The sequence below is a fragment of the Dama dama genome, chromosome X, assembly GCF_033118175.1.
Source record: "Dama dama isolate Ldn47 chromosome X, ASM3311817v1, whole genome shotgun sequence".
NCBI classification, from domain to species: domain Eukaryota; kingdom Metazoa; phylum Chordata; class Mammalia; order Artiodactyla; family Cervidae; genus Dama; species Dama dama.
The window spans coordinates 99,447,190-99,475,153 of NC_083714.1; the positions used below are offsets into that span (position 1 = coordinate 99,447,190).

The 27,964-nt window shown below is 38.7% G+C and overlaps 1 protein-coding gene across 7 annotated transcripts; it reads left to right on the plus strand.

Annotated features, from left to right (window-relative positions):
* Window positions 1–1,564: 1,564 nt before the first annotated feature.
* On the plus strand, window positions 1,565–26,373 carry ZNF182 (zinc finger protein 182). Of its 7 annotated transcripts, none has more exons than XM_061137420.1 (6): window positions 1,565–1,691; window positions 1,914–2,096; window positions 2,971–3,030; window positions 18,092–18,224; window positions 18,535–18,630; window positions 22,909–26,373. In XM_061137420.1, exons 3-6 carry the CDS (start codon window positions 3,016–3,018, stop codon window positions 24,537–24,539), a joined length of 1,875 nt encoding a protein of 624 aa, XP_060993403.1. In that variant the 5' UTR covers window positions 1,565–1,691; window positions 1,914–2,096; window positions 2,971–3,015; the 3' UTR covers window positions 24,540–26,373. The 7 variants fall into 7 exon arrangements, with proteins under 7 accessions (XP_060993403.1, XP_060993402.1, XP_060993404.1 ...); XM_061137419.1 differs by having other exon boundaries at window positions 1,580–1,707; XM_061137421.1 differs by having other exon boundaries at window positions 1,580–1,707; window positions 22,912–26,373.
* The last annotated feature ends 1,591 nt before the right edge of the window (window positions 26,374–27,964 follow it).

Below are 27,964 nucleotides of genomic sequence, written 5' to 3' on the forward strand. Positions count from 1 at the left end.
GATTGTTCACAGAAAATGGGGAGTATCTGAGGCAGGTCGTATGTCCTTCACACAGTGCCTGGCACACAGGAGATACTGAGCTAGGTCTGAGCCTCTATTATCACTTACTGGGCCCATTGGCAGAAGCCTCCTCACTATTCTTCCTGTTTTCATCCTTGCCCTCTGCAATCTGTTATCCACAAAGCAGCCTGCAGGTCATCTTTTTATTTTTTCCTTCTTATTAGTAAAAGTTTTATACATAGACACGTCTAATTTTATCTTAATCAACAACATCATCATCATCACTTATATATTAGCACTTGCTATGTGCCACGGATTGTTCTAAACTATTTACAATTAGCAGTTCATTTGTCACCACAGTCTTATATGTAAGTACTGTCATTATCCTCATTTTATAGATGAGGAAATTAAACCCAGAGGAGTTAAGTCCTGCCCTAGATTACATAGCTGTTTCTATCATTTTTATTTAGTTGGTTGGTTCTGTTTTCCTCCCTGCTGTATTCCAGTGTCTAGAACACTACCAGGCATACAGGAGGTGCTTAAGTAAATTCCTGTGGAGCTCATATTTTAGTGGTGCAAGACAGGCAATTAAAGAAAAAGTCAAATATACATGTATTTAAAAAGTTAATATATAATGCTAGATTGCTTCAGACTGGATTTTTAAAAATCTGACCCCCTCCCCTCCCGCTTAATGGCATCCCATTATGTCCAGAAGGAAATAGGAGCTCTGTCCCTGGCAGGGGAGGCCTTAGGGCATCTGCAACCCACTCACTTCTCCCTTGCCCACAATTCCTACATTCCCAACACACTGACATTGTTTCTGTTCCTCCAATATGCCAAACCAGTCCTACTTCAGGCAGGGCCTTTGCAACAGCTTCACCTTCCACCACAAAGCTCTTTGATTCAGATTATTTCTGTGGCTGGCTCCTTTGATCAGTGTAACTGTCACCTCCGACAAAAGGAGATCGTCCCTGCCCATCCTGGGAAAACAGCCTCCCAGCCACTACTTAACACATCCCCTTCATCCCCGTGTGTGTTTATGTACTAGGTCGCCGTTTATTTATTCTTCAGCAGCTTGTTTGTCTGCACACCGTCCTTCAAACGCTAGACTGTAAACTCCCAGCCTTGGCCACTGGATGGAGCCAGTGACTTTTCCCTACTCCCAGCCTTTGTGCACGCAGAACAGTTCTGCTACGCATCCCGAGTTCCTATTCAATTACATCTGCAAACCTGATACTGCCCTCCAGGTTCAAGACATCAAATTCCCGCCTGCTAGCGTTTTCCTTAATTGCGCATTTCCCCTCCCGCAATAAGGAAACCCGTCTTTGGAGTCTTAGGAATGACGGCCTCTGTAGATCATAAACACCTGTTCTACACTGCAGCCCTAGAAGGGAGGAGAAGCGGTAGGCGCGGTCATCGCGTCAGAGCAGTGACGTCACCGGAGCGGCCATTTTCCTTCTGCGCCTGCGCTGCGGCTCCATTGCTTTCGCGTCCGGCCGGCGGGAGGAGGCCTCACGTTGACTATTGGCGGATGCGGGCTCAAAGGCCCCACTGAGCGTGCGCACACCCGGCCACTGCAGCCCTGTGGGCTGCGGAGCCTGAGTTGGTCCCAAAGCGGAAGTGCTTCTCCGGGGCTAGTTCTCGTAACTGTCTCCTCTGCACCGAGCAGAAAATCTGTTGTCGAGAAAGAGGTTGAGGGGGCAAGTGGTAGGGATGATGGGCTGAGTGATGGGGAGTTCTGGGGAACGAATGAATCGGGTTTGGGGGGTCATTGACGTGGGAGGTTTTGGGTGAGTGATGGTGGACCAAGAGGTCAGCGAATGAGGGTTTGTGGGCTCAGTTGTAGACAAAGTTATGGGGCTAGTCAGGGTTGAATGGGGCTTACTAAATATTGACTTTTACACATTTTCTAGCACAGTGACCTGCGCTAAGGGTTTATACGCATCCTCAAGCTTCTGCCTAGGCGCCCCCACCTCTCCTGCCAGTATCCCCTTTTCCGAGCCCCCTAGGTAGGGGCCAGTTTTGAATGTTCCAGTTGAAGTGAATCTTCACCCGAGGGCTTCCTTCTGACTCCTGGGCAAGACGGCCCCAGTGAGGTGAGGAGAAGCAAGAAGAGGTACCTGAGAGTACTCACCCAGTAAAGGGCCTCGCCCAGAGTTTGGGGCTTGGGAAGGTTGGGCAGGGACTGGTGGTGTGGAGTCTGGGGGGATCTGGCTTAAAACGCATGGGAATAATAATTTTAAAGTTCAGTTTCTTTTTGGGATTTAAAAGTAGGTAACATTTGCATTGTAGATTGATTAGCAATGAGAGGAGAAGAAAAGAAAAAGGAACTAATTTATGCCCCTATATTTATATTGTAATTCTTGACATTTTTTAGTGTGTATGAGGTGTATGCATTTTTAAACATTTAACGCATGGGTTCCTGCAGTTTCATAACTTACCTTTTTTTCATTTATAAGTTACTATGATTCAGCTTAAAAATTTATCGTATAACATTTAAAATACTTGTAATTTACATACATTTACAGAAAAATAAACAGGTAATAAGTGTACAGTTCCATACAAGATTATTTTAATAGCTATAATAGCTTTTAATAGCTATAATAGCTAATATAAATAATAGAATTTAATCCCTTATTATGGATTATAAATTTGGCATTGTTAAAGTCAGTGCTGAGATGAAGCTATTTAAAGAGAAATTGTGATCCATTATTTATTTAATTAAGGAAAATACCTAGAAATACAATTTCTGAGTCAGTACACAAGTATATCTACAGAAGAAAACTTTTGTTTTCTCATGAGAAAAAGACTCAAGAATACACAAGTGGTTGTTAAAACCACATGGTTTCCCAAACTTCCACAGAGCAGCCACGTGCCCAGCTGGTGTGAGGGGATTTCTAGGCAGATATTTCTGGGCACTGGAAGCCTGATGCAGTCTCTCATATGTTGTACACTTCTCCACTCTTCTAGCTCAGTCTTCACACATCTCTTGTTTCTTCCCAAGAAAAGGAGGGAATGGCCGAACCCCAGGTAAGGATGTTGTCTCTTCCTTTTATTTTACCATGAATGTGTTCAACGATGTAAGAATCTCAAACATAAAATAGATTATTTATAAACAAGTGTTAATATCAGGGAAAATGAGAGACAGCAAAGGCCAAATTAAAATGTAGACACAAGACTTAGGGTGTAACGGACAGTTACGCATTACAATGTTAGTTGAGTTGCAAATTTCTCTTTGAGCCTCTGGCAGCCAGAGGAAATCTGGCTCCATTTACTATTCATCAGGTCCTCAGGGAAGTAAAGGTTTCCTGCAATTGCCTTTCAAGTCATTTCTTTGCTGAATCTTCCTTTGGGTGGTGGAATTGTCTTCAATCACAGACTAATCTGCATTTCTCTAATGACCAGTGATATTGAATATCTTTATATAGGCTTATTTACTTTTTGCATATCCTCTTTGGTGAAGCATCTGATTAAGTCTTCTGCCCATTTTTAAATTGGATTGTTTTTCTCACGATTGAGTTTTGAGAGTTCTTTGTATATTTTGTGTACAAGTCCTTTGTCAGATACATGGTTTATAAATATTTTCTCCAGGTGTGTGTCTTGTCTTTTAATCATGTTGTTCATAGAGCAAGAATTTTTAATTTTGAAAATGTCCACTTTATAAGCTATTTCCTTTATGGGTTGTGCTTTTGGTGTTGTTGCAAGAAGGGGGACTCCTTCCAGGGCCCGAAACTGGGCTCTTGTCTAACACTTGGAAATGAATTGTCTGAGGAGACACATGTGCTGACAAACCAAGAGATTTTACTGGGAAAGAGCACCCGGGTGGAGAGCAGTAGGGTAAGGGAACCCAGGAGAACAGCTCTGCCACATGGCTTGCAGTCTCGGGTTTTATGGTGATGGGATTAGTTTCTGGGTTGTCTTTAGCCAATCTTTCTGACTCAGAGTCCTTCCTGGTGGTACACACCTTGTTCAGCCAAGATGGATGCCAGAGAGAAGGATTCTGGAAGGTCGGACATGTGGGGTCTCCTTTTGACTTTTCCCAAACTCTTCTGGTTGGTGGTGGCTTATTAGTTCTGTGTTCCTTAGCAGGACCTCCTGTTGTAAAACAACTCATGCAAATGGTTACTATGGTGCCTGACCAGGGTGGACAGTTTCAGTCAGTGTGCTTCCCCTAACAGTGTCAGGTGTAAGAACTCTTTGCCTCACCCTAATTAAAATGGAAAAACTCTAGTCTTGTATCTCCTATGTGGAGTTCTTTCCTACTGTGTCACTCCCATAAGTTTTCCTTTACTCTCACAAATAACACTTCTGATACTTCTGGTCACCAAATGTGTGGAGGTTTCCCCTGACAACAAGCAAATCTCTGTGACACCAGCTGGGTGTTCTACAACTTAATACTGACACTGTCTACCTGGAGATTGTGTCAGATCCTATCAGTTAAGGGCTCAGTTCCACAAGACTGCCCCACCTCCCAACTTAAGATGCCGGTCAAAAGCCCAATGCTTATCACCTGTGCTTCTGTACAACTAGCTGTTGATCAGAGCTCCCAGTGACCCCCTCTTCGAGTTAGATTCATATGCTAGAGTGGCTCACAGAACTCAGGGAAACATGTTTCCCAGTTTATTAAAGGATATATTAAAGTATACAGATGAACATGCAGATGGAAGATGCAGGGAGCGGCTTGAAAGAGCTGACTCTGGGAGCTGCCTTGATTGATTATCAAGGGTCTGTTCGCAGACATAGCTCTCTGTCCCGCCACCCCTCTGAAATTTACTATCCAAGTTAACTCCTAACAGACCATTAGTGAGCCTTGAATGCACACAAGGTGCAGATAGATGGCTTTGCACGACTGCCCTTAAGATAAGTAGGATGCCTTTGGCGCCATGAGAGAGCTCTGGTTATTGTTATCTTAAAGATGATGTACATGGGGAAGAATTTTCTTTGTGATGCCTCTCTTCTTGGTTTAGTATATATGTAACCCTGAGAAATAAAGAATCATCGTTGACTGCAGCGATCCTCTCGACCCCATCTGTTCTGTCTCCTTTTTTTCTTAGCCTAAAGGAACGCGTAGTGTTGCTCGCTGAAATCTTCGGCTGGCCCGGCAGGAAGAGATATGTAAAGGCAGAATATATGGGGAAGAGCTTCCATACCTTCTCTAGGTGCAGGTGTGTCACTCTCCTAGCACCTCCGTGTGTTTACAATTCAGAAGCTCTCTGAATCCAGTCCTTTTGGATTTTTATGCAGACAGGGAAGCCTAGCATGCTGCAGTCCATGGGGTTGCAAAGAGTTGGACACAACTGAGCAACTGAACTGAACTCTTTACGTAGGCATGATTGATTAACTCATTGGCCATTGGCTTTGTTGTTGTTATTTATTTAGCAATTGACTTTTGATTTAACCTCCAGTCCCTCTCCCCATCCCCAAGGTTGGGGGGCGGGACTAAAACTTCCAGTCCTCTAATCACATGGCTGGTCACCAGCTCCCCCTCCTTAGGTGGGGTCCTAAAGTCATCTCATTAACATACCAAAAGACACTTTTATTGCTTTCCTTGCTTGAGATACTCCAAGCCTTTCAGGAGCTCTTTCTGCCAGAATTTGGGAGCTAAGACCAAAAATGCATTTCTTATTATGAATCACAATATCACATTAGGTCATGAAGATTTTCTCCTATAATATTTATAATTTTAGGTTTACTCAAGATTTAGACTCAAGATCCATTTTGTGTTAATTTTTATGTAAGGCATAAGGATTAGGTCATGGTTCATAAATTTGCAAATGGATTTCTATTTGTTCTAACCCCCATTTGTTGAAAGGACCATCTTTTCTCCATTGAATTGATTTTATGGTTTTGTTAAAAATCAGTTGGCCATATTTGTGGGATCTGTCTCTGGACTGTCTTCTGTTCTATTGATCTGTGTATCTAATCCTCCGCCAGTACCACACTGTCTTCATTACTGCAGCTTTATGATAGGTCTTGAAATCAAGTAGTATGATTTCACCAACTTTATTCTACCTTTTCAACTTTTTTGGCTATTTTTGTGCCTTTGTCTTTATATGTACATTTTAGAATAATCTTGTTTACATGTCTAAAAATGATCTTGCTGGGATTCTGATAGGAATTGAGTTAAACCTATAGATCAGTTTGGGCAGACTTGATGTCTTTATTATGTTGTGTCTTCCAGTTCATGAACACAGTATTTATTTACCTCTCCATTTATTTATTTAGATCTTCATTTACTGACTCCATCAACATTTTGTAATTTTCAACATACAGATTCTATATGTGTATCAGTCTGCTCAGGCTGTCATAGAATGCCACAGACTTGGTGGCTTAAACAACAGAAATTTATTTTTTCACAGTTCTGGAGGCTAGAAGTCCCAGATCAGAGTTGGTTTTGGTGAGGACATTCTTCCTGGCTTATAGCCAGCTGCCTTCTCACTGTCCTCACATAGGCTTTCCTTTGTGCATCTGCAGAGTGAGAGGGAGCTGTGGTGTTTCTTCCTATTTTTAGGACACCAATCCTGTTGGATCAGGTCCCACTCTTATGATGTCATTTAACCTTAATTACCTTCTTAAAGACCCTGTCTCCAAATATAGTCACACTGGGAGTTTGGGCATTCAGCTTAAGAATTTTAGGGGGGGCACAGTTCATTCCACAACAATATGGCATGCTTCATTTTTTAAGCCACTGCAAGTGGTTTTGTTTTTAAAAGTTCAGTTTCAGGTATTCATTGCCAGTATATAGAAATATGATTGATTTTTGTTTGTTGACCTTTGCTATGGTCTGGGTGTTTGTGTGCCCCCAAACTTCACATGTTGGAATCCTAATGCCCAAGGTCAGTGATGGTGTTAGGAGGTGGGGCTCCCTCTTCTTTATATCATTAATACAGAATTTTAATTTTTATGGATTTTAACTTTCTCAGTAGATTATAATGTATTATAATTGTCATTGTTTATTTTGCTGCTCACTTGCCCCTGAGTTATCCAGGGGGATCCCCTAAGCTGGCTTTTGTGTCCTTTTGTCACATCCTGATACTTTTCTGAGCACCACCTTAGTGCCAACATAATAAGATTTTCCAGCTTCCATCTTTTTTACTTTTCCTACCCCAGACCTAGAATCATCCATTTCTCCAAGCAGCACTGGTTCCTGTTAGTAAATAATTATATATAGAAATCAAAATCTGGGTGGTAGGTGTGCTCATTGCTGTTGGAGCATTATTACTTCTAGGTCTTTTCGGTGAACTGTGTCTCTGTATGTCTGTGTATACACACACATACATACATGCATAGCTTGAATTTATGCAATATCCCAGGAATCTTCCTAGACCTCTCTTACTCCATATTTGCATCTCCCTTCACTAACAGTGAGGGGACTGGCTCCTAGCATCAATATATTGATTCATTTTCTTAGTCTTACAATATACAGAAGATAGAATCAGAATTCCTACACACCTGTGAAAAATCAACCTATTGAGTACAGTACACAAACTGGATGCCTTTTATACTGAGGATATGTAATCAAAGTACTCTGTTTAGAAGTTATATGAATTAATTTTTCCTTTTGATTTTTTCCTATATAGTGTGGTTATGTTATTTATTTGGTATACAGTTAGGTTCATTTTTTCTGTTTGTATTCCATTTTTATTTTCTTTCTTTCCATCTTTGTTGATTTAACTTTATCCTTATTTTATACTATATATAAAATGTTAATATGATTTGAAGACAGAAATATATACACAGAATTGTCACCTCTTCCTGTACCTAATACCCAATTCTCATTCTACCTTGGAGATAACCAGTCTTGTTAGTTTCTGATTTATGCTTATAACGTTTCTTTTTTAAAGAAGCAGATAAAGGTATATTTTAAAAATTTCCCCTTTCAGTTCAGTTCAGTCACTCAGTTGGGTCTGACTCTTTGCCACCCCATGGACTGCAGCATGCCAGGCTTCCCTGTCCCTCACCAACTCCCGGAGCTTATGCAAACTCATGTCCATCGAGTCAGTGATGCCATCCAGCCATCTCATTTCATCCCCTTCTCCTCCGGCCTTCTATCTTTCCCAGCATCAGGGTTTTTTAGTGAGTCAGTTCTTCGCATCAGGTGGCCAAAGTATTGGAGTTTCAGCTTCAGCATCAGTCCTTCCAGGGAACATTTAGGATTGATTTCTTTTAGGATGGACTGTTTGGATCTCCTTGCAGTCCAAGGGACTCTCAAGAGTCTTCTCCAACACCACAGTTCAAAAAAGCCTCAATTCTTAGGCGCTCAGCTTTCTTTATAGTTCAACTCTCACATCCATACATGACTACTGGAAAAACCATAGCTTTGACTAGACGGAGCTTTGTTTGCAAAGTAATGTCTCTGCTTTTTAATATGCTGTCTAGGTTGATCATAGCTTTTCTTCCAAGGAGCAAGTATCTTTTAATTTCATGGCTGCAGTCACCATCTGCAGTTATTTTGGAGCCCCCCCACCAAAATAGTCTGTCACTGTTTCCATTGTTTCCCCATCTGTTTGCCATGAAGTGATTGGACCGGATGCCATGATCTTAGTTTTCTGAATGTTGAGTTTTACGCCAACTTTCTCACTCTCCTCTTTCACTTTCATCAAGAGGTTCTTCAGTTCTTCTTCACTTTCTGCCATAAGGGTGGTATCATCTGCATATCTGAGGTTATTGATATTTCTCCCGGCAATCTTGATTCCAGCTTGTGCTTTATCCAACCTGGCATTTTGCATGATGTACTCATGTGATGATTTCCCCTTTCATATTACTCAAAAAAGTAGTATACTTTATTTATAGACTCCTTTGCACTTTGCTTTTTTCCCTTAACAATATATCCTGGAAATTGCTCCATGTATGTTTACAAATACTGTCCTCATTCATTTTAATTGAGATATGATTGACATATACATTAGTTTCAGATGTACAACATAATGATTCAATATTTGTGTATATTCCAATATGATCACCACAGTAAGTCTAGTTAACATTCATCACCACAGTTACTCATTTTTTTCTTATGATGAAAACTTTCAAGATTTATTCTGTTAGCAATTTTTAAATATATGATACAGTATTATTAACTGTAGTCATCATGTTGTGCATTACATCCCCAGGACTTACTTATAGATATTTTATAACTGGAAGTTTGTACCTTTTGACCACCTTTACTTATTTGTCTATCCCCACCCATCACCACCTGCGTCTTGTAACTACCAATCTGTTATTTGTGTCTATGAGGGTTCTTTTGTTTGTTTGGATTCCACATACAAGTGAGATCATATGGTATTAACTTTCTCTGACTTATTTCACTTAGTATAATGCCCTAAAGATCCATCCATGTTGTCACAAATGGCAAGCGCTCCTTTTTTGTGGCTGAATAACATTCCATTTGTATATGTGTGTGTATCACATTTTCTATATCCATTCATCCTTCATTGGACACTTAGGTAAAGTCCATGTCTTGGCTATTGTAAATAATGCTGCTGTGAACATGGAGGTGCATACATCTTCTCCAGTCAGTGTTTTTGTTTCCTTTGAATAAATAGCCAGGAAAGGAATGGATGGATCATATGATAATTCTATTTTTAATTTTTTGAGGAACCCCCATACTATTTTACATAATGCCTGCACCAATTTACATTCTCACTAACAGTGCATGAGGATTCCCTTTTCTCCACATCCTTGCCAACACTTGCTATTGCTTATCTTTTAGATAATAGCCATTCTGACAGTTGTGAAGTGATAGCTTATTATGGTTTTGATTTGCATTTCTCTGATGATTAGTGATGTTGAGCATTTTTTCATGTGCCTGTTGGCCATCTGAATGTATTCTTTGGAAAAATGTCTCTTCAGATCCTCTGCTTATTTTTGTTTCGATTTAAAAAAATATTTATGACTGGGTCTTCATTGCTGCACCCGGGCTTTCTCCAGTTTCGGCCAGTGAGGGCCACACTCTAGTTGTAATGCATGGGCTTCTCATTGCAGTGCCTTTTCTTGTAGAGCAGGGGCTTTAGAGCAAGGGCTCAGTAATTGAGGTGCATGGGCTTAGTTGCTCCACAGCATGTGGAATCGTCCCAGACCAGAATCAAACACATGTTCCCTGCATTGGCAGGCAGACTTAACCACTGGACCACCAGGGAAAACTCCCTGCTTATTTATTAATTGTTTTCTTTTTGATACTGGGTTTATTTTTGATACTGAGTTGTGAGTTCTTTATATATTTTCAATATTAACCTCTTACAATTTATATGATTTGCAGAAGTTTTTTCCTGTTTGGTAGGTAGGTTGTTTTTTCATGTTCTTGATAGATTCCTTTGCTGTATGGAAGTGCTTTATTTTTATGTAGTCCTGTTTGTTGAATTTTGCTTTTGTTGCCTTTGCTTTTTGGTGTTAATCATTAAACCAATGATTTTTTTATTAACCAAAAAAATCACTGCTGAAACTGATATCAAGGAGCTTACCACCTATGTTTTATGATAGGAATTTTATGGTTTTGGGTCCCATATTCAAGTCTTTAAACCATTGTGAGTTAATTTTTGCATGTAGTATAAGATAGTGTTCCAGTTTCATTCTTTTGCATGTAGCTGTCCAATTTTCCCAACAGAATTTATTTTAGAATTTATTGAAGAGGTTATCTTTTCCACATTGTATATTCTTGGCTCCTTTGTCATAAGTTAATTGACCATATATGCATGGGTTTATTTCTGGGCCTTCTGTTCCATTGACCTATGTGTCGGTTTTTATGCAAGTATTTTGATTACTATTTTGATTCAATCAAATCAAGCTATTTTGATTACTATAGCTTTGAATATAGTTTATTTGTAACTACGGATGTAGTTTATTTGTAACTACGGATGTGTGATGCCTGTGGCTTTGTTTTCTTTCTCAAGATTGCTTTATCTATTCAGGTCTTTTGTGACTTTTATATGAACTTGAGGATTGTTCAATTTCTGTTTCATTCATTTTTTCAGCTGCATAGTATTCCATTAATGGATGCACCAGTTTGTTCAATCATTCTCCTATGTACATGTGAATTTTGGTTGTTTCCAGTATTTTGCAATTAAGAATAATGCTGGGGACTTCCCCGGTGATCCAGTGGCTAAGATTATGCACTTCCAGTGCAGGGGGCCCTGGATTGATCCGTGGTCAGGGAACTAGATCCCACATGCCACAACTAAGACCTAGCACAGCCAAATAAATAAATAAAATTTTAAAAAGAATAATGCTGAAATGAAATGTATTGTGCATAAGTTGTTTCCTTTTCATTCAGGTATATCTTCTGTATAAATTTCTACAGGTGGCATTGCTGATCAAAGGGTAAATACACTTGATTAGATGTTGCTAAATTCCCTTCTATATGAGTTATACTGTTTTATATTCCTACCAACAATGTATGATAGTGCCTTGTTTCTCTGTGACTATACCAATAGAGTACGTTGTCTGGCTTTTAAACTTTTTCCAATCCGCTAGGTAAGAAATGGTATCTCTAGTTTTAATTGCCATTTCTATTATTATGAGTAAAGTTGAATATAATTTCATATATTTAAGAGATATTTTTATTTCTCTTGTTAATTGTATTACGTTTTTTGCCTGATTTTCTGTCAGGTATTTGTCCTTTTTTCCCCCTTGATTTTCAAGAGTTCTTTATATGTTAAGGATATTAATCTTTATCTGTGATATATGTTATACCAGTCTTTATTTGTGATACATGTTGCAACAGATTTCACCCCTGCTTTGTCCTCAGACTTACCAAAGTGTTTATTTTTTTTTTTGCATTTTTTTCCCATTTATTTTTATAAGTTGGAGGCTAATTACTTTACAATATTATAGTGGTTTTGCACTACAAAGTGTTTTTATATTGTATTTTGTGGTTATGTTTATTAATCTTTTATTATATCTGGATTTTTATTAATAGTTAGAAAGTCTTTCTCTGTCCCTGGTGGCTCAGCAGTATAGAATCCTCCTGCAATGCAGGAGACTTGCAGGAGATGTGGGTTTGATCCCCTGGAGAAGGAAATGGCAACCCACTTCAGTATTCTTGCCTGGAAATCCCCATGGACAGAGGAGCCCGGCGGGCTACAGTCCATGGGGTCGCAAAGAGTCGGACACCACTGAGTGAGTAAAACAACAACAACATCCAGGTTATATGGACATTCACCTATGCTTTCTTCTAGTACTTTGATTAGTTGCATTTTTTACATTTAGGTCTCTGATCCATTTGGTGTTTATACCTTATGCAATGAGGTGTGGATCCAATCTAGTCTTTCCAAAATGGCTTTCCAGTTAACTCAGCACCATTAATTAAAAAGTGGGTCTTTCGAACCCTATGCTTTGATAGAATGCCTGTATCAAAATATGTTTTGGTATCTGGTAGAGCTGCTTCCTCCCTGAAGCAGAAATTTTTCTGCTTTTTCTTTTCCAGAAATTTTCTAGCTATTCTTGCATATTTATTTTTTGATATGATCTTTAGTACTACCTTGTTTAGTACCATTAAGAAGCTTGTGTTTTAAATTGGGATCACATTAAATTTATAAATTAACTTAGGGATAACTGCATCTTTGTGACCTTGTGTCATTCTATCTGTCAAGAGTTGGACAACTCTGAAGTTAGAGAAAACTGTCCTGATAAGAGACCACACTCACTTCTGACACCACTTGCAAGTTTGGGGGTCCCCAAGGTCATGCTTAGGTTTGACAGTTCACTGGAGGAAGTCAGAGAACTCACTGAAAGCAGTAATACTTATGGCTATGGCTTATTATAGGGAGAGGACACAGATTGGAACCTACCAAAGAGAGAAGTATATAGGGCAGATCCCCAGAAAGTACCAAACATGGGGCTTCCATTTTTCTCTCCCCCTGGAGTCAAGATGCATGACTTTGTGTAATTGGTATTGATGTGTGGTAGTACACATGGAATTCTGTCAACCAGAGAAGCTCTTGTGAGCCTCAGTGTTCAGAGTTTTTAATCAGGGCTTCATTTTATAGGCATGATTGTCCATGTGGCTGCTCTCTCTCTCCAGCCCCTCTGGGAGTGACCCAAAGCCCCCACCCTAAATCATGTGGTTGATCTTTCTGGTGTAGCCAGCCCCAACCCTAAATCACATCATTACATTATCCATGGTGATCCAAGGCCCCTATGCAAAACATACATTCTGTCCTTCCTTCCAGTCCAGTTCATCCCTCTGTCCATCCTTTCTTTACTTCCATTCCAGTTTGCCTTTCCTTCCTTCCTTTCCTTCTTCCTTCCATTCCTACCTTCCATTCTAATCCTTCCTTCATTCCTTCCCTCCTTCCTATCTTATCTATCAATATTTATCTATCTTTGGTTATTTTAAGGAAATTGTCATTTATTCCAATCTGTTTTGTTTATCAAGATTGGGTATTGAATTCTGTTTCAATATTTTTGTATTAGCATTTCTTATATTAGTTATATTCATATAAGTTTTTTCTTTAGGTCTATTTAATGGTGATTTATGTTAATGAATATTCTAATATTGAACTATCATCGTATGGCTGGAATAAATCTTAATTGGTCACAATGTATTATTGTCTTAATGTGGATTTATTGTTTGCTTATGCAGCTGACTTTTGAACAAGGTGGGTTTGAACTGTTCAGGTCTATTTACATGTGGATTTTTTTCAATAGTGAGTACTACAGTACTACACAGTCCTGTGGACTTGGTTGAATCCACAGATGTGGAAGAACCTCTGATTTGGAGGGCCAATATAAGTTATATGGGGATTAACCTTCAGTTGTTCAAGGATCAGCTGTATTTTATTGAGGATTTTTGCACTGTTGTTCATAAGTGAGATTAGTCTGCATTTTCCTATTTTGTACAATCTTAAATGGGTTTATGTGTCAATTTTACATTCAATTCATGTAAGAATTTGGAAGCTTTTCATTTTTCTATGCTCATGAAGAATTAGAGCAGTTAGTCTTCTCATGTCTTTTGTGAGCCTAAGTCCTGTCCTGGGCATGTATGTGGCTTTCTACCTTTCCCTGTATGTGGGTATTTTTGAATATCCTAACTTCCCACAGAATCTCAGGCCTTAGGCAGTCTGTTGTCTGTCTGGACTGTAATCTTTGGCCCCAGGCATCTCTGGGTTGTTAGTTTGTCTTGCAGTCTTTTAGAGCAATGCCTACTGCTTTTTGGCCTGAGTTCTGAGTTAGGCGAAACAGAGAGGAGCACCTCACATCAGTCTTTCTGGTTAAGACTCTGAGTTTTCACTGCTGAGGGCCCGGGGTTCAACTCCATGACCTGGAACTAAGATCTTGCAAGCCACATAGTGTGGCCAAAAAAAAAAAAAAATCACCTTATGTCTATGCAAGGATAGAATATTATCTACATATATACTATTTTTTCAAGACTTTTTCTTAATATTTTCTATATTTCTAGTGCACACAGTTTATGTGAGTTTTTCAAATTGTTGCAAATCTCCAAAAATTTTCCAGTATGTTTAATTGAAAAGAAATCTGCATATAAGTGGACCTATGTAGTTCAAACCTGTGTTGTTCAAGGGTCAACTATATTTCCCTTTTGTAGTTCACCCCTTGCCACACCCTGGTCCCTAGTAATCATTGATATATTTTTGGTCTCTATAGTTTTGCCTTTTCCATGTTATAGAAATGAAATCATATAGTATGCTCAGATGGTGAAGAATCTGCCTGCAATGCAGGAGACCTGGGTTCAATCCCCAGGTCAGGAAGATCCCCTGGAGAAGGGAATGGCAACCCACTCCAGTATTCTTGCCCGGAGAATGCCGTGGACAGAGGAACCTCGTAGGCTACAGTCCATGGGGTCACAAAGAGTCGGATACGACTGAGCGACTAACACTACTAGTACTATATAGTACGTAGCTTTTTGAGTCTGGCTGCTTTCACTTAGTATAATACATTTGAGGTTCACCCATGTTTTTGCATGTATCATCAGTTCTTTCATTTTTATTGTTGAGTTGGGTTACATTATATATATTACAGTTTATTAATTCACAGGTTGAATAACATTTGAGTTATTTACATATTTTGGTGATTACAAATATAGCTGCTTTATAAATGTTCATGTACAGGATTTGGGATTTACATAAGTTTTCATTCCACTTGGGTAAAGAAACCTGTGAGTTGGATTGTAGATACTATGGAAGTATATGCTTAACTTCATAAGAAACTGGAAAACTGTTTTCCAAAGTGTCTGTGCCATTTTGCATTTCTATCTATGATAAATGAGACTTTGTTTATTCCACATCATCACCAGCACTTGCCATTGTCATGTTTTTTCCCATTCTAATACGTATGTAGTGGTAGCTCATTGTGGTTTTGATTTGGTTTCCTCATGGCTATAGATGTTGAGCATCTTGGTATATGCTTATTTGCCATTTAACTTTGATAAAGTATGTCTATGGGCTTTTATTTTAAGTTTTGAGAGTTCTAGTTCTTATGTATTCTCAATACAACTTCTTTGTCGGATGTACAATTTGTAAATATTTTCTCCCATTCCATGGGTTTTTATTCTTTTAACAGTGTCTTGAGTTTTGGTGTCACATCAGAAAAATACTTGGCAAATCTAAGGTTAAAAAGATTTTCTCCTATATTTTATTCTAAAATTTTTTTAGGTTTAGATTTTACATTTAGGTTTGTGATCCTTTTTTTTCTCATTTTATTTTATTTTTTTAGTTCTACCACTTTATTGCTACCACCCCATCTCCCTCCACCCTCGTGCACACATGCTCAGTCATGTAACCCCATGGACTGCAGCCCGCCAGGCTCCTCTGTCCATGAACTTTTCTAGGCAAGAATACTGGAGTGGGTTGCCATTTCCTTCTCCATGTGATCCATTTTTGAGTTAATTTTTATGTATGTTGGAGGTATATGGTTGAAGTTCTTTTTTTTTCTTTGCATATGGATAGTCAGTTGTTCCAATACCATTTGTTGAAATGGGAACTCCCATTTTCCATCAAAGTGTCTTTGCACTTGTCAAAAATAATTTTAAGTATAAAGGTATAAAATACATTTAATTATGACATACATGAAATATGGTTTATAAGTGTACAGCTTGATGAATTATGACAAAGTGAACACCCTGTGGAGCCACTCCTGGAAACAAGGTCAAGATTAGGACATAATCAGGACCTCCAAATCCCCCTTCATGCTCTCTTCCAATCAATACCAGCCCCAAAGGTAACCACTGTCCTAACTTCTAACAGCATGGATTAGGCCTGCCTGTTCTCTTACTGTATATAAACAGAATCATGTAGTATGTGCTCTTCTGTGTTTGGATTCTTTTGCTCATTAGTACATCTGTGACATTCATCTGTGTTGGATGTGCAGTTGTAGTTCATTCCTTTTCATTACCACATAGTATTCCTTTGAAAGATTGTGCCACAATTTGCCCATTGTATTGCTGAGGGACATTTGGGGTTTTCCTACAACTTAGCATTACAAATAGTCCTCCTGTGAACATCCTTGTACTTGTTTTCTAGAGTACATGTGCCCGATTTTCTCTAAGGTGTGTACGTAGGAGTAGAATTGCTGGGTCATAGTATTTGCAGTCATTGACTTTAGTAAACAATGCAAACTGTTTTCCCAAGCAGTTATACCCGTTTTTACATTCCTGTTAACAGTGTGTGAGAGTTCCTATGTCCACACAGTTTTATGGCATTTTAATCATGTAATTATGTTTCTGGTGAGTGCCAAGTGGTGTCTCAATGGGGCTTAAATTTTCATTTACCTGAGTGCTAATGGGGTTAAGTACATTTTCTTATGTTCACAGAACATATGTCCATATGTTTTTCTTTTTAGTATTCACATCTCTTGTCTATTTTTCTGTGCTGTTTGTGTTTCTTTTGATTTGTAGGGGTTATTTTATATATTCCAGATAAGAACCCTGTATCACTTATGAAAGCTGAAGATAATCTCCCCATCTATACTTACCTTTTTACTGCTGTATCTTTTCTAACAGTACTGTATATTCTTTTTTTTTTAATTTTTGGTATGCATTTTAAAATTTTTATTTCTTTTTGGCTGTGCTGGGACTTTGTTGCTACCCACAGGCTTTCTCTAGTTGCAGTGCATGGGCTTCTCATTGTGGTGGCTTCTTTTGTTGCAGAGCATGGACTCTAGGCATGCAGGCTTCAGTAGTTGTAGCAGGTGGGCTCTGTAGTTGTGATGCACAGGCTTAGTTGCCCTGTGGCACGTGGAATCTTCCTGGACAAGGGATTGAACTATATGGATCTTTGTTGGCAAAGTGATGCCTCTGCTTTTTAACACACTGTCTAGGTTTGTCATAGCTTTTGTTCCAAAGAGCAAGCTTCTTTTAGTTTCGTGGCTGCAGTTACCATCTGCAGTGATTTTGGAGCCCAAGAAAATAAAGTCTGTTACTGTTTCCAACTTTTCTCCATCTATTTGCCATGAAGTGATGGGACTGGATGCCATGATCTTCATTTATTGAACATAGAGTTTTAAGCCAGCTTTTTCACTCTTCTCTTTCACCCTCATCAAGAGGCTCTTTTAGTTCCTCTTCTCTTACTGCTGTATTTTTAATCTTGTAACATATATCTTTTCCTTTATGAGTAGTGCTTTTCATGTCTTGTTTTTTATTTTCCCTACCCTAAGCCTATGAAAACATTTTCCTATAGTATTCTCCAGATACTTCGTTGTGTTACCTCTCATATTAGATTTACAATTTACCTGTAGCTGATTTTTGTGTATGGTGAGAGTTAGGGGTTAAATGTCATTTTTTTGGTCCACATAGATATCTGGTAACCCATCTATATTTATTTGAAAATATCAGCCTCTCCTCACTATTTTGCAGTTTCAACTTTATCATTACTCAGGTGTCCCTACACATTTGGATTATCTTTTTAATTCTACTGGACTATTTGTCTATTCTAATACCACAGTGTCTTAAATATTCTATTATTTAGTATAATAGTTTCTCAGCCATGACTTGAGATTTTTTTCCCCCACCAAGTAGGTCAGTAACTTGACAGACATCCTGTATTGTCATCAGCATGAACTGGGAACCCAAACAGAAGTTCCCTTACATTTATCCCATCCTTAGCATTCAGTGGTCAGCATTTTCAAATAAAAGAATATACAGTTACAGGGACTCATGACATTTGAGGATGTGGCTGTGGATTTTACCCAGGAGGAGTGGCAGTACCTGAACCCTCCACAGAGGACCCTGTACAGAGACGTGATGCTGGAGACCTACAGCAACCTGGTCTCTGTAGGTAAGAATTGCTTCCTCAGGTAATTTTGCTATTTATGATTACTCTGTCCCACAGAATGCCTTTTCCTTTCTCAAGTTGGAAACTTGTTAGGCCTCTGAACTATAGAAGAGTTTGACATTAAATTCCAGGGATCAGAGTTCCTTTTCCCCCTTTGCTTTCCTGACAAGGTGTTTGGGAACTCAAAACCCAGGTGAATTGGTTTGACTACCATTGTGTCAAGTGATACATCCCTTGTACTGCCCCACACTCCACCTTCCTTTTTCTCAGAATCTCTGAAGACCAAGGAGGTATTGCTTTCATTTCTCATTAGCAGGGCATCATGTTACCAAACCAGATCTCATCCTCAAATTGGAGGTGGAAGAGCAATGCCTGCTAGAAGGAAAAATTCCAATTTGGAGCTTTCCAGGTAAGTGGCATTGACCCAAGCTATGGGGGCAGGAGATCCCAGCTTGTCAGTCAGGGGTGAGGGCCTGTGAAATGACTTTCAGGAATATCTCAGGGATGGTTTATGGAGGACAGGGATATCAACACCTAAGACTAACACCTTCTCCCCTGTTCTACACTCACCAGGCCACTCTCCTTAAGTTAGTGCTCACCCATAAGTTTCTGCACAGTCCCATTTCCCTGTGCAGGGAATAAGACACCTGTAATACAGGTGTCTTATAAGTGCCAGCCCCCTGGCCCCAAGGCCTGCCTCTTCTGTTGTTCTCATTTCCCACTGCTCATCAGAAGCCAGGCCCACATTAGTCACAGGCCTAGGCACTAGTGGTCTAATTCTGGATTGGATTACCTGATTCTATCCAGTTTAGATATTCCTATCAGAGTTGGTCTCCTAAAGCATCTTGATTCTCTTTCAAAATATCTTTATTAAGATATAATACACATACAATATAATTCATGCTTTTGAAGTGAAACTCAAAAACTCAGTGATTTCTAGTATATTCACAGAATACTCTATCTAACCCCACTATCTACTTCTAGAACATTATTATCACCCCTCAAAGAAACTCCTGTCCCTTATCAGTCACTCTCCAGCCCCCAGCCCCCATCCCCTGGCAAGCACTAATCTACTTTCTATCTCTAGTTTTGCCTGTTCTGGACATTTCATATAAATAGAACCATACAAAATGTGGAATTTTATGTCCAGTTTCTTTCATTTGTATGTTTCAAGGTTCATTCATATTGTAGTATGTGTCATCCCTTTTTATGGTGGAATGATATTTCATTGTATGGATATTCCACATTTTGTTTATCCATTCATCTGTTGATGGGCATTAGGTTATTTTCACTTTTTCTGTATTAAATATAATGCTGTTATGAATATTCATGCAGAAGTTTTGAAATGTACATTTTCATTTTTTGTGAGTACATACAGAGTGGAATTGTTAGGCTATGTGATAACTGTTTAACATTTTGTGGAACTGCCAAACTCTGAACATCCTGTTCCTCAAAAATTTTTTACCCAGTGGTTTTAATGTTCATTGATGATTCCTCCCTGAATCAATTACAGTAAGTCCCCTACATATGAACAGGTTCCTTTCTGAGAGTGCATTTGTAAGTCCAATTTGTTCATAAGTCCAGCAAAGTTAGCCTTGGTACCCAACTAACACAATCAGCTATATGGTACTACACTGACTTATGTGAGTGGACATGTGAACGCACATTTGCATCTTTTTTTTTTCATTTGCATCTTTTGAAAGTTTGAAACTTGAAGGTTTAAACCTATGTAGGGTGCTTACTGTATTACTAAGAAGGTTGGAAAAACTATGCATTTTCTATCATTCATTTTACATTTGTAAGTTGGCACTTTTAAGGACTTTTCCTTCTTTGTTGATTAGCTGGAATACTTCCATAAAGAGGGATTGCCCTCCATCTGTTAACAGTTGACCCTTGAACAACATGGGTTTGAAGCATGCAGGTCCACTTTTATGCCTTTTTCAATGTTAATAGTACCGTGCTAGACAATCTACAGTTGATTGAATCCACAGATATGGGACCACAGACTTGGAGGAGGAGCTGCCTATATGGAGGGCCAATAAGTTACAATTGGATTTTCAACTGTGCAGAGGGTCAGTGCCCCTAACCCCTGTGTTGTTCAAGGGTCAACTGTATTTGATTATATATGAGTTACATATATTTTTCTATTTATTTACCAGTTTTCAAAATGAGTTGGTTTTGTTGCATCATTCAAAGGTGCCTAGTATGTCTTTTTTGAGTATCGTTTATGGACTTATGGATTTAAACACTTTTATGTTTTGATCCATTGCCTTATCCTTATTATAAATCAAACTGCTCCATCTCTGGCCAGTGGATTCCCCTTTAAGTTGGGTCCCGAGTCTTTGGTAGCTTTCTTTTGTTACAAGACATTCCCAGGCTCATATTATGTATTTCCTGTACCTGCCCTGAAATCAGCCATTTCTCCAAGGAGCTTTGGTTCTTTTTAGTGGTAATGTTTCGTGACCACAGTTTGGATGGTAGGGAATTGTTTTCTAGGCTTTTTTAAAAATTGACATAGCTAGGAACTATGTAAAAGATTTTTTAAGAGAAAATGCATCATGTATTCAAATGTATATTTCCAAATCAAATTCTGGGCTTAAAATATTTTAATTGGTTAATTTTACATCTGATGGTAGTATTGTTAGTATTATTCTGAGACTGCAGAATGTGTACAGTGGGTTGATTCAATTGAGTTAATCATGTTGGTGCCATTGAGAATCAAGAATTTTTAGCATGATTGTTAGGAAATACAGAATGAGTTGATACTTATTACTATTAGGTAATCCTTTTATTTTCAGTTTTGCTTTATGATTATATAAAATATTTGTAAAATATATACTTGATTCCAAAATCAAATCTAGAAAACAATGTATATTCTAAGAAGTCCAGCCTCTTTCCCTCTCGATCCTACTCTTTCCTTTCCTTACCCATAGGTAACCATTTATTAATATTTAAAAGTTTATCCTACTGTTTTTTACAGTATGAGCCTATATTATTTTAAATATATACTTAATACTTATTTCCTCCATGGAAAAATGGTAGTCTACTGTGTATATTTTTATTCATCTTTTTTTCATTTAATTCAAGAACATGTTAAATATCCTGAGACAGCCCTTATTTTTTTTTATAGTATAATGATTCTTAATCATAATAGTAGTAGCTATTATTATAGTAGTAGTTGTTCTAGTAAACATTTGAAGTGCTATACATGCCCTATTATAATTAATTTAATCCTATAGACATACATTTTGGTGGATACTGTTACAATTCCTGTTTTCCAGATGTGAAAGTAAGATACAAATAGATTAGCTAATATGCCTAAGGTCAAAGAACATGTAAAAGTCTGATCCAGGATTTGATCCTGGGCTAGAGAACTTACAGCCCTCACCACATGCGCTGTGTTGCTTCTTATCACCTAAGGAGGTCCAGATTCAGCAGATCCTTGGTAGAGCTTGGGTCCCATCAAATGTATTTTGTAAAAACTTTTCTTTATGATGTTCATGTCAAGTTCAGAACTAGTGCTTTACTATAGAAAGAAAGGAAGTCATAGGAAGAGAAGCCACAGCTGCATGATCCATTTTAAAATCCAGTATTAATCTTAAATATTGCTGTTAAATCTAAGTGGTAGTATGAGTAGTTACTGTACTCTTCTTTCAACTCCTCTGTATGTTTGAAATTTTTTGTATAAAATTTTAGGAATAGGTGAGAAGAATATTAAACTACAAAAAATAAAAATTCAATATATGTGCAAAAAGTATTTACTGACCAAGATACCATTGATTTTAAAACACACCACTGAGAAAGAAAATTTGCCACCAATTAATGACATGTCATTGATTGTAAGGTGAATCTGGATTCAGTGGTATTAAAATCTGGAGTAATATGCATCTTGTAATTGATGATATATTAAAGGCAAGGCTTTGTGCTTTTAACTGTCTAAATGAGTGGTACAGATAACTGACTACTTTAGAAGTTAATGAAAGTTATATAAGATGATCAGAGTAAGCTTTTTTTGAAAAGACTAAACTGCTTCTTGAAAGTTATCTAGATTATGAATATAGCAAAACATGAAGGACTGGGCTATGTGGGTGATGAAACATGAGGAAGGATTTGAATTAATAATAGATGTAGTTTTTAGTGGAAATAGTATAGGCAGAAGTAGAAGTTGGTATTGAAGAACTGTGAATGCAAACTTGGATGAATGCAAAGATCATTAGGATGAATGCAAAAATCCAAATTCAGTAAAGATCATTAGGTTTCTTTGTTTTTGTAAGGATAATTATTCTGGATCTTTCTCATTTATTGAAAATGTGGATTTCAGGATTGTTGGAAGATTTGAGTCCATGAGTCGCAGTGTTGCATTTCTATCTAGGTGGAAGTAGTATATCAGAAATAGTTAAAAGAGTTCATATGATAAATGAAGATAAAAAGGGTGGTAAGGTCCCCAGAGTGATATAAAAGTAGAAGTAAGAAAGACTGAAGTGTTAGGATAAGATTGTTCTTGGTAACAAAAAGGCTAGCAAGTGGGAGTTAAGTTAAATAACAGGATTTGATGGTCAAGATTCTCTCTCCAGGAACTCTGTTAAAATGACATATCAGTATCAGCTTTCATATGGCAAAACATTTCTAAAGAAGGTCCATTCTATAATGTCAAAGTTTAAAGGTGGTTTATTGTACTTCTTTCTAGAAGAAGCCTGCCAGGTTGATGAACAGATTGAGAGACAGCATCAGGATGACCAAGATAAATATCTGATGCAAGTTGGATTCCCTGACAAGAAAACAATTACCAGTAAGAGTGGCCTTGACTATAATGAACTTGGAAACATACTTTATCTGAGTACAAACCTTTTTGCTTCAATACAAAGGCCCCATAAATATGAATCATTTGGATATAATGTGGTAGATAATTTAGACTTATATAGTAGAAGTTCTGTGGGAAAGAAACATGATAATGGATGTGCAAAATTATTCTTCCATACTGAATATGAGAAAACAACTCCCAGAGTGAAACCTTATGGATATAAAGAGTGTGGGAAGACCCTCAGGCAAAAGAAGGGTCTTAGTCTACATCAGAGAATTAAAAATGGAGAGAAACCCTTTGAATGTACTGCATGTAGGAAAACTTTCAGCAAGAAGTCACACCTCATTGTACATTGGAGAACTCATACAGGAGAGAAACCCTTTGGATGTACAGAATGTGGAAAAGCTTTTAGCCAAAAATCTCAGCTCATTATACACCTGAGAACTCATACAGGAGAGCGACCCTTTGAGTGTCCAGAATGTGGAAAAGCTTTCAGAGAAAAATCTACTGTCATTATACATTATAGGACTCATACAGGAGAGAAACCTTATGAATGTAATGAATGTGGGAAGGCCTTCACTCAGAAGTCAAACCTCATTGTCCATCAGAAAACCCACACAGGAGAAAAAACTTATGAATGCACCAAATGTGGGGAATCTTTCATACAGAAGCTTGATCTAATTATACATCATAGTACTCATACAGGAAAGAAACCCCATGAATGTAATGAGTGTAAGAAAACTTTCAGTGATAAGTCAACTCTCATTATACATCAGCGAACTCATACAGGAGAGAAACCTCATAAATGTATGGAATGTGGGAAGTCTTTCAACGAGAAGTCAACCCTCATTGTGCATCAGCGAACTCATACAGGGGAGAAACCCTATGAATGTGATGTGTGTGGGAAAACCTTCACCCAAAAGTCAAACCTTGGTGTACATCAAAGAACTCATTCAGGAGAGAAACCCTTTGAATGTAATGAATGTGAGAAAGCATTCTCTCAGAAATCCTATCTCATGCTACACCAGAGAGGTCATACAGGAGAGAAGCCCTATGAATGCAATGAATGTGAAAAAGCATTTTCCCAGAAATCTTATCTCATTATACATCAAAGAACACATACAGAAGAAAAACCCTATAAATGCAATGAATGTGGCAAAGCCTTCAGAGAAAAATCAAAGCTCATTATACATCAGCGAATTCATACAGGAGAGAAACCCTATGAATGTCCTGTATGTTGGAAAGCTTTCAGCCAGAAGTCACAGCTCATAATACATCAGCGAACACACACAGGAGAGAAACCCTATGCATGCACTGAGTGTGGCAAAGCCTTTAGAGAAAAATCAACATTCACTGTTCATCAGAGAACTCATACTGGAGAGAAACCCTATAAGTGTACAGAATGTGGGAAAGCCTTTACTCAAAAATCAAATCTTATTGTACATCAGAGAACTCATACAGGAAAGAAAGCCCATGGGAAAGGCCATTCTTGGAAGTCCAAGCTCATTGCACATTAGAGAATTGATGGTGCAGTTGTGTTCACTGAAGGACATTTTTGCCAGTTTAATTAAACATTTAAAAAGTATATTCTGACTTCTGGTTTAAATATATAGAGAGTAAAGTTAGCCTTTTTTTTCTTTTCATCTCAGTCTTCACCCAGAAGCTACAAGGGGAAAAGGAAGGACTTTGTATCTGACAAAATTAGGAAATAGCTGAAAACAGATGAGAGGGCTGTCAGAGGCAGAGGAAATCAAGCACCATTCCAAGGAGATTTCAAAGGCTAGAGAGGAGTGGTCAAGGCTGCAGATGTGAGATGGCACTAGTAAGGACTCTTAGCCAAGTTTTAGGCTATACCCTGAGTGCAAGACCATATAGATACATAACAGTGGTAACAGAGCATGGGCAGGTGGGACGTTTCCTCTACCCATATGGAAGTCTCAGGAGAGACAGGCAGGGGCCTCAACAAGGAAGTGCTCAGACAAGCCATATTTGCAGAAAGTAGTCTATACTTGTGAGAGGAGCAGTTGGTAGGGATTGGGGAAAGAGAAGGGAGTGTTCTTGTGAAGAACCCAACAGCTGCCCCTATTTACTGACTCTGGAGAAGTCTGAAAGAACTACCAAATGGGAAAAAAAATCCAGTTGGAAAGCTTTGATCTGCCTAGAACATGGCCCCATTTCTTCCCCTACATGAACTTCCAGCACTTACTCAAGGAGGAATGATTCCAAAGAATCAAAACCAAAACCACACATGGCTTTTGAGCCAGCAGTTCCAATTCTAGGACTGTATATATTCATGCATGTACCAAAAGACGGACATACAGAGGTATTCAGTGATGTACTGTTTGTGAAAACAAAAGGTTGGAAGCTTTCCACATGGCTCCTGGAATCCTGAAATGTTCATACAGCAACCTTTCAGGTAGACAAAAAAAGAATATACAAAGAAAACTTGGACACCATTTGTTTAGTGATGTGGGATGATATCCAACATACATTATTGGGTGAGAAAAGCAAGGTGCAGGATAGTGAGAATACTATGCTGCCATTTGTATATAAAAAGGAGAATAAATGGTAAATACACAATTGAGTGTATATGCATAAACTATCTCTGGAAAGATACACAAGAAGCTGGGAACCCTGATTACCTCTGGGAAAGGGATGGGGAAGTGGGTGGCTGGAGGGAAAGAACTGGGAGTGAGATAACTTTTGAAAATTGTACTATGTGGATGTACTACCTTCTCAAAAAATAACTTTTAAACAACACGTTTTGTTCTGTTACTATTCAAAGGAAGTCAGAATCCAGATACAGGATTTCATAACATTTAAATATGGATATGCTTAAGGTGGAGCTTAGGGCTTCCCAGGTGGCTCAATGATAAACAATCTACTCCTGTCAATGCAGGAGATACAGGTTTGATCCCTGGGTTGGGAAGATCCCCTGGAGTAGGAAATGGCAACCCACTCCAGTATTCTTGCCTGGAAATTCCCATGGACAGAGGAAACTGGTGGGCTGCAGTCCCTGGGGTTGCAAAGAGTTGGACACAACTGAGCATGCACATACAAAACCGACTCACAGACATAGAGAACAGACTTGGGAATGCCAAGGAGAAAAGGGAAAGAGGAGGGATGGACTGGGAGTTTGGAGTTAGTAGATGCAAACTATTACATTTAGCATGGATAAACAATGTCCAACTTTATAGCACAGGGGACTATATTCAATATCCTGTAATAAACCACAACTGATAAGAATATGAAAAAGAATATATACATGTATGTATAACTGAATCACTTAGCTATGCAGAAATTAACACAATATTGTAAATCAATTATACTTCAATAAAATTAAAAAACAAACTTTTCATCCTCCTGCTGATAGAAAAATATTCCTGGGGTTTCTGGCCCATCAAAGGTCACCCTTAAGTGGGATGGGAAGGGGTGATCAGGTCTTGCTGCTTCAGGTTGATTTTTTACTCCTGCTTCCTGGAGCCCAGGTGGCAATCTGATGTGATGGGCCATGTAGGTAATCAGAGGTGAGTGAGGCAGGGACCCAGAGGCAAAGGAGTGGGGATGAACAGCAGAATGTGGATAAATGGAATGGAATTAGGGGAGAGATGATGAAGGGCTGAGTATGGGAATGGGTCGATGAGGGACAGTGGGGGTGAACAGGGAAGGGCAGAGAGAAATGGAAGTATCCAATAGAGTGAGTTACTGGAGAACAAACAGTTGAATGTAAGCAATGCCAGGGAGAATGGGAGTGAGTAGTTTGAGCAGGCAGGGTGGATATTGGAAATGTGGACCAAGTGGAGTAAATTGGAAACAATATGAGGCACAGTGGGAATGACAGTGGTGAATGGGGCAGAGTGAAAAGCAGTCAGGCTCATGGCAAAATGGGGCAGAGTGTTTAGTAAGCGCATAGAGGAAGAGTGTGGGTGGGCAACATGTGGCAGACCACCAGACCAGGTGAGTGCCAGGTGCTATGTGTGGTGAGTGAGGGGGATCTGTGGAGTTGGGCTGTAGGGTCTCAGAGTCTCAGTGATGCAGAAGCTTGTGTTGATGAGAACTAAGGGGAAGAAGTGGGAGGTGGTCTCAGGAGCTTCCCCAGGTCCCCCATTGGTGACCACAGGTATATGGGATGGGAGCAGCCTATGATCAGGACACACAGCTCAATGAACAGTTCATCCATGTCAACAACATGCAGAGAGGGCAAGGCCCTATGACAAGTGTATCTCTGACACCTCCCCTAAATCGACTTGATATTCACATTCCTATATTTCAGTAACTCTTGTTTCTTCCGTAGTAGATTTCATTTATTCTCTTTAATGCATCCTACAAGCTATTAACTTACTTGCTGACTATATTTAACACATCTTAGGAATTCTGCCTGCGTCTCAAAAGCTGCTTGCTTACTCATCACCTGTACTTCACACATCTGCTCATATTTCAAGCTCCTAGCATACTTACTACCTATGCTTAACACTTCTTAGGAGCTTCCTCCATCACACTTGTTTTCCTGTCCTCCAGAAGTGATGAAGCAATAGAGAAAATAAAATTCTTTGAAAAGATTAATAAAGTGAGAAACCCTGGACTGATCAAGGGAGGAAAAAAAAGGAAAACAAATTTTCAAATCAGAATGATATAGTGGATATCACTACAGATTTAATTAATATAAACATCAAGGAATTATGAAATATCTCTGACAGTAAAGTTGATAATGTAATTAATAAAGGAGAAAAATATAATGACCTCTATAAATCTAGAGAAAGGATCTCATAACACTCAACACCCTTTCCAAATATAAATTAACAAACTAGGACTAGAGAGAGCTTCCTTAAGTCTGATAAGGGCTGCATTAAAAGAAACTGCAAAGACTTAATGGTGATATGGTAAAAGCTTGTCTTGAGACAAGATATCTGCTATGCCCACTCCTATTCAACAATGTACTGGA